This window comes from Xenopus laevis, chromosome 1L (assembly GCF_017654675.1).
Source record: "Xenopus laevis strain J_2021 chromosome 1L, Xenopus_laevis_v10.1, whole genome shotgun sequence".
NCBI classification, from domain to species: domain Eukaryota; kingdom Metazoa; phylum Chordata; class Amphibia; order Anura; family Pipidae; genus Xenopus; species Xenopus laevis.
The window spans coordinates 224,814,064-224,821,848 of record NC_054371.1 but is presented as its reverse complement, the minus strand read 5'-3'; the positions used below and the strand labels follow the sequence as shown (position 1 = coordinate 224,821,848).

The following is a 7,785-nucleotide window of genomic DNA, read 5'->3' as shown; positions in this document are numbered from 1 at the left end:
CATAAAACTATGGCAGCATAGGTATTCCCCTGTACTAAGCACAATTCAGCAGGAACAGTCCCTAAGTTTGCTCATAGTCTGTACAGAGAGATCCCATAAAACTATGGCAGCATAGGTATTCCCTGTACTAAGCACAATTCAGCAGGAACAGTCCCCTAAGTTTGCTCATAGTCTGTACAGAGAGATCCCATAAAACTATGGCAGCATAGGTATTCCCTGTACTAAGCACAATTCAGCAGGAACAGTCCCCTAAGTTTGCTCATAGTCTGTACAGAGAGATCCCATAAAACTATGGCAGCATAGGTATTCCCTGTACTAAGCACAATTCAGCAGGAACAGTCCCCTAAGTTTGCTCATAGTCTGTACAGAGAGATCCCATAAAACTATGTCAGCATAGGTATTCCCTGTACTAAGCACAATTCAGCAGGAACAGTCCCTAAGTTTGCTCATAGTCTGTACAGAGAGATCCCATAAAACTATGGCAGCATAGGTATTCCCTGTACTAAGCACAATTCAGCAGGAACAGTCCCCTAAGTTTGCTCATAGTCTGTACAGAGAGATCCCATAAAACTATGTCAGCATAGGTATTCCCTGTACTAAGCACAATTCAGCAGGAACAGTCCCCTAAGTTTGCTCATAGTCTGTACAGAGAGATCCCATAAAACTATGGCAGCATAGGTATTCCCTGTACTAAGCACAATTCAGCAGGAACAGTCCCCTAAGTTTGCTCATAGTCTGTACAGAGAGATCCCATAAAACTATGTCAGCATAGGTATTCCCTGTACTAAGCACAATTCAGCAGGAACAGTCCCCTAAGTTTGCTCATGGTCTGTACAGAGAGATCCCATAAAACTATGGCAGCATAGGTATTCCCCTGTACTAAGCACAATTCAGCAGGAACAGTCCCCTAAGTTTGTTCATAGTCTGTACAGAGAGATCCCATAAAACTATGGCAGCATAGGTATTCCCTGTACTAAGCACAATTCAGCAGGAACAGTCCCCTAAGTTTGCTCATAGTCTGTACAGAGAGATCCCATAAAAGTATGGCAGCATAGGTATTCCCCTGTACTAAACAATTCAGCAGGAACAGTCCCCTAAATTTGTTCATAGTCTGTACAGAGAGATCCCATAAAACTATGGCAGCATAGGTATTCCCCTGTACTAAGCACAATTCAGCAGGAACAGTCCCTAAGTTTGCTCATAGTCTGTACAGAGAGATCCCATAAAACTATGGCAGCATAGGTATTCCCTGTACTAAGCACAATTCAGCAGGAACAGTCCCCTAAGTTTGCTCATAGTCTGTACAGAGAGATCCCATAAAAGTATGGCAGCATAGGTATTCCCCTGTACTAAACAATTCAGCAGGAACAGTCCCCTAAATTTGTTCATAGTCTGTACAGAGAGATCCCATAAAACTATGGCAGCATAGGTATTCCCCTGTACTAAGCACAATTCAGCAGGAACAGTCCCTAAGTTTGCTCATAGTCTGTACAGAGAGATCCCATAAAACTATGGCAGCATAGGTATTCCCTGTACTAAGCACAATTCAGCAGGAACAGACCCCTAAGTTTTACACCCCCGAGAGACATTGAACTGCTACAAGTCCTACAACGTCTGCTCTAGGGCAACGCTTTATTGGGGCAACAGGCTGAGTGCAGTGCACCCTGGGAAATAAGTGGTATAAGGAAGGCAAAACAATGAAATATTAGAATAAATCTTATTAAGCAAATATCAGTAGACGACAAGTTAAAACAGTTCAATCCTTAAGTGTTATCTCTGGGTCTGACGGGTGAAACCGTTTCCTTGGGTTCATTCCACTCTTGACGTTTCGTGCCAAATGCTGAAATTCTGAATTTTTAAGACTCACAAACAGACACCTGCCAGCGAGGCTGCTAAATGTCATTTACACCGAGTGCCATTGTCTGAAACACAAAGAGTTCATGGCAGCGCTGCCATTTACATTTACACCATGTTCTTCCTTCAGGGAAGGAAACATTAAAGTCACGGAATGCTGGAAGTGTTCCCGTCTTTCCTTCCTACCAGAAACGTATCAGATGAGGGGCAAAGGTTCCGAGGGTGCAGTCTTTGGACTGGATCTGCAACTGTCGCTTGGGGGCAAATTTGATTCAAATTTCTTTGCACTCCAGAAGAACTTCCATGATGTCCAACTAGGGCAAAACAAACACTTCTTCCGCCCTTATTCTGTACAATTTATTCTGTGCAAATGAAAAGTCTATATTATATATATACAGTATATATAAGATCAGCAGCAACATTAACAGGGAAAGAAACCAAGTGAAACAAGGGATATGGAACCTAAAGCCTTAAAGGGGTTGTTCACCTTTAAATTAACTGTTAGTATGATGTAGAGAGTGATATGAGTGATATTCTGAGATGGGGTTGTTTACCTTTAAATACATTTTTGTATGATGGAGAGAGTGATATTCTGAGACAATTTGCATTTGGTTTTCATTTTTTATTACTTGTGGTTCTTGACTTATTTAGCTTTTTATTCAGCAGCAATTCAGTATTCTGGTTGCTAGGGTCCAAATTACTTTAGCAACATACATTGATTTGAATAAGAGACTGGAATATGAATAGGAGAGGCCTGAATAGAAAGATGAATAATAAAAAGTAGCAATAACAATAAATGTGTTGCCTTACAGAGCATTTGTTTCTTAGATGGGGTCAGTGACCCCCCATTTAAAGACAAAAAAAAGGCAAATCATTTTAAACTATAAAAAAAATGAAGACCAATTGAAAAGTTGCTTAGAATTGGCCATTTTATAACATACTAAAAGTTAATTTAACCCTTAAAAGCTATAAGTCCCCTTCTGGACTGCTGTGTAGCCACCATATTGCTTTTTCATACTGGCCCCCCAAATTGCATGGCTGGCAAAGCAAAGGGAGGCCCGGGCTCAAAGATTATGAGATTTGGGGCAAAGTGCTTATCTGTGGGATTTTATAAACCCTGGAACAATTGCAGGGTGACCCTTATTTTGGTGGACTCACATGGGGGCGGGGTTACAAAGCACAAAAAGTATGAAGTCCTCTGATTCGTCAGTTTGCAGTGGAGCCGGCTTTATTTACCTGTCGTGTAGGCAACTTCTAGATTTGAAATCTGAATTTTAGCAAATATCTAGAGTGGGGAATTGTCAGCTATGGGAAGGGAGAATGTTCCATTGCTGGGGGAGATCCAGTGCAAGAGAAAGTACAAGAGCAAGTGCCAGCAGGTGGCAGTTAGAAGCTTATAGGAGGAGGATTAGTTGGCCTTTAGTAGAGCTGCTGGACACTTACATTTGATGGCTACTGGTACACATTGTAGTCCCCCACAGAAGCATAAGCAGGATCATCTGCAAATAATACAAGAGCAAAATGAGACTAGAATTGCCCAAAATGATCAAAGTAAAGTTCCTAAAACTGATATTCCCAAACATTGACAACGGCATAACAGCAATTGGTCTCAGTTCTAGTGCTGAAAAAAGGGGAGGATGCAGCAGGGAATCTTTAAAATGCAAAAAGATGAAACTTTCCTGGACAAGGAAATATAAAATTAGATTTAAAACCATTTTCAGTAACCTTTTGCCTCTTCTATAAACAAACCAATCAAGGGGAACTTGTTGGGGAGCCATTTTTCTTTAGCTCCCAGGTCTTAGTGGAATAAGCTTGGGGTACAGGGTCTCCGTCAAGGGGGAGGGGAACCAGTCAGGGACCCCTGCATCAGAAGGCGGACCTAAATATGCAAATGTCTAGTTAAAGGGGAGGCTCACCTTTAATTGAACTTGTAGGGGCACATTTACTAAGCTCGAGTGAAGGATTAGAATGAAAAATACTTCAAATTTCGAAGTATTTTTTTGTCTACTTCGACCATCGAATTGGCGACTATGACTAAATCATTCGACCATTTGATAGTCAAAGTACTGTCTCTTTAAAAAAAACTTCGACCACCTACTTCGCCACTTAAAACCTACCGAGCACCAATGTTAGCCTATGGGGACCTTCCCATAAGCTTTCTAGGCAATTTCTGATCAAAGGAAAATTGTTCGATCGATGGATTAAAATCCTTCAAATCGTTTCGAAGGATTTAATCCATCGATCGAACAATTTTCCTTTGATCAGAAATTGCCTAGAAAGCTTATGGGAAGGTCCCCATAGGCTAACATTGGTGCTCGGTAGGTTTTAAGTGGCGAAGTAGGTGGTCGAAGTTTTTTTTAAAGAGACAGTACTTCGACTATCGAATGGTCGAATGATTTTGTCGTAGTCGCCAATTCGATGGTCGAAGTAGACAAAAAATCGAACGATTTTTCCTTCGATCGTTCGATCAAAGTAATTGCTAGAATATCCTTCGACTTCTATATTCGAAGTTGAAGGATTTTACTTTGATCGTCGAATATCGAGGGTTAAATTAACCCTCGATATTCGACCAATAGTAAATGTGCCCCATAGTATGTTATAGAATGGTTAATTCTAAGCAACTTTTCAATTGGCCTTCATTTTTTCTTTGTTATAGTTTTTGAATTATTTGCCTTCTTCCTCTGACTGTTTCCAGTTTTTAAATGGGGGTCACTGACCCCATAGAAAAAAACAAATGCTCTGTAAGGCTACAAATGTATTGTTATTGCTATTTTTTTATTACTCATCTTTCTATTCAGGCCTCTCCTATTCATATCCCAGTCTCTTATTCAAATCAGTGCATGGTTGCTAGGGGAATTTATTTATTTAAATAACTCAAAAACTACGAATAATAAAAATTGAAAACCAATTGCAAATTGTCTCAGAACATCACTCTCTACATCATACTAAAAGTTAATTTAAAGGTGAACAACCCCTTTAATGGGTTGTAAAGGAGGTTGGGCTTGCAGGGAGAGTGGGCAGGGTTTCACTGGATCGTGAGTTTGAATTAATGGGTGTGGCTAACCAGATCGGTGGCCTAGTCAGGCATGAAATTTAGTAGCCCTTTTTTCACTTTTTAGTAACAGGTCCCACCGCCACCATTATTGTGGCCACGCCCCCTAATTACCATGTTTATTTTACAAAATTTGGCACATTATGAAAGTTTGAAAACATTTCTATGGATTTTATGTGTTATTACAGTTTAGCTAATGGAAATGAATTGCCCTTTTAAGCTGCAAGTCACAGTTTCCCAAGAGATCTGCTTATGTTAAATTGTTACAATTGTTTCCTGGCTTATGTTAAATTGTTACAAAAGTATCTAAGTGCACCTGCCACGTATTCTGGGCTTTCTGCCAAAAGCCAATTGAGTTAGAAACTTTGTATCTTTTTCTGGCTGTTCACTGCAGGAGATCAAAGAGAAAGTTGGGACATTTCTCTAACAATCCGGGACTGCTGGTTCAGCTGTAAAAAAAACCGGGACTGTTCAGCGAAAAAAGGGACAGTTGGAAGGTATGGGGTAGGACCATGCTGAGTACACTCATATTTCCAAGAATTGTTATATTATATATGCAGCCCACCCATACCCATGCAAGAACCATGGGCTGGGTTGTTTTGTATAGAAATGCTGCACCAACCTGGGGTAAAAGGTTACATTTTCTGCTCATGGGAAGGGAAATAAAAAATATTTGCTTCCCCTGATGATTTTATCTTTCCTTGTCTTTTAAAACGTAATCAAACCCTCTTATACACTTTCTTTATAGGTTAGAACTTTCCTTTATAATTATATTTATACTTGTGAGCTGCCATATTATTACCCTTAAAGGGGTCGTTCACCTATAAGATAACTTTTAGTATGATGTAGAGAGTGATATTCTGAGACAATTTGCAATTGGTTGTAATTTTTTATTATTCGTGGTTTTTGAGTTATTAAGCTTTTTATTCAGCAGCTCTCCAGTTTGTAATTTCAGCCATATTGTTGCTAGGGTCAACATTACCCTAGCAACCTAGCATTGATTTGAATAAGAGACTGGAATGTGAATAGGAGAGGCCTGAATAGAAAGAGGAGGAATAAAAAGTAGCAATAACAATACATTTGTAGCCTTACAGAGCATTTGTTTTTTAGATGGGGTCAGTGACCCCCATTTGAAAGCCAGGAAAGTGTCAGAAGAAAAAGGCAAATAACTATAAAACTATAAAAAATAACGAAAACCGATTGAAAAGTTGTTTAGAATTGGCCGTTCTGTAAAATAATAGAATAGGGATGCACCGAATCCACTATTTTGGAAATCTTCGCGAAAGATTCTGCCGAATACCGAACCAAATCCTAATTTGCATATGCAAATTAGGGGTGGGAAGGGCAAACTTTTACTTCCTTGTTTTGTGACAAAAAGTCACGCGATTTGCATATGCAAATTAGGTTTCGGATTTGGTTTGGCCAGTCAGAATTCCGGTCGAATCGGAATCTTGCTGAAAAAGGCCAAATCCTGAACCGAGTCCTGGATTAGGTGCATCCCTATAATAAAAGTTACCTTAAAGGTGAACCACCTATTTAAGCAGTGCACTATGAGGGTGCGGCTAATTTTCCGCATATTTATAAATCTTGTCATTTTCAAACATTGCTGTCCCTTTAAAACATTAACCTAATTATCGGCCGGTGGGAAAACAAGAGGCAGAATGAGCCGCTCCCGTGTGATTGTGACTCACAAACAGGTTTTGTTTAACACTCTGAGAAACTAAAGCCGCAGAGAAGACACTTTAATTGTAAAGAGAGGATCCCTGAATACGGAATGTTATCTCTGTTTTGAGTGACAAATCTGCAGATGTAAATGTGTTTGGGATCACCTGTAACAGGCACGGGGGTGGGAAGCTGCCCTCTCCTGCAAAACAAAAATATCACAAACACTCATTATTATTATTCATTTATATACCGATATACAAGAGGCTTACAGGGTGGATCACCTTTATGTTTTAGTATGTTATAGAATTGCTAATTCTAAGCACCTTTTCAATTTCCTTCATTTTTTTTGATAGTTTTTGAACTATGTGCCTTCTTCTTCTGAATCTTTCTAGTTTTTAAATGGGGGTCACTGACCCCATCTAAAAAACAAATGCTCTGTAAGGCTACAAATGTATTGTTATTGTTACTTTTTATTACTCATCTTTCTATTCAGGCCTCTCCTATTCATATTCCAGCGTCTTGTGTAAATCAATACATGGTTGCTAGGGTCATTTGGACCCTAGCAACCAGATGGCTGAATTCACAAACTGGAGAGCTGCTGAATAAAAAGTAAAAAAAATAAATAACTCAAAAAAACAAATAATAAAAAATGAAAACCAATTGCAAATTGTCTCAGAATATCATTGTCTACATCATACTAACAGTTAATTTAAAGGTGAACAACCCCATTAATATTCAGCAATATGTGATCGATGTATCCAGATTTACACGCTCCACGCACTTATAATGACACTTATATGACATCATTGTATCTGAGTATGTCATATTGTAGCAAGCATAACCCCATGTTAGTAGCTGAGGTTGTAAATTGACATACACCCAGGGCCACCATCAGAAATCACAGGTCCTCATTTTTTATGGGCCCCCTGGTCCCTGCCCACCCTATCCCAGCCCCCAAACCCTACCCCAGATCCCGCCCTCCCCACACCACAGTAAAAAAGACACAAAGACAGCTCTAAAAATGGTAAACCCACACACAAGTTATAAAAAACCATTGGTGTTCAGAACCCCATCATAAGTTTAAAAAAAAACATTTGTCGGCCAGGGTCCTACATAAAAGTTTTTAATGGGATACTGTCATGGGAATTTTTTTTCCCAAAACACATCAGTTAATAGTGCTGCAAACAGATTTTTTTATATTTAATTTTGAAATC

At 39.4% G+C, this 7,785-nt stretch overlaps 1 protein-coding gene across 2 annotated transcripts in view; it reads right to left on the bottom strand.

Annotated features, from left to right (window-relative positions):
• Positions 1-1,698: 1,698 nt before the first annotated feature.
• The window catches only part of pstpip2.L (proline-serine-threonine phosphatase interacting protein 2 L homeolog), a 41,453-nt gene continuing 35,366 nt past the window's right edge, over positions 1,699-7,785 (bottom strand). Inside the window, 3 exon segments of one of the 2 annotated variants that reach the window (NM_001092114.1) lie at positions 1,699-2,216; positions 3,298-3,353; positions 6,736-6,770. In NM_001092114.1, coding sequence (NP_001085583.1) covers positions 3,307-3,353; positions 6,736-6,770 — 82 coding nt within the window. In that variant the 3' untranslated portion in view covers positions 1,699-2,216; positions 3,298-3,306. 2 annotated transcript variants of the gene reach the window in all.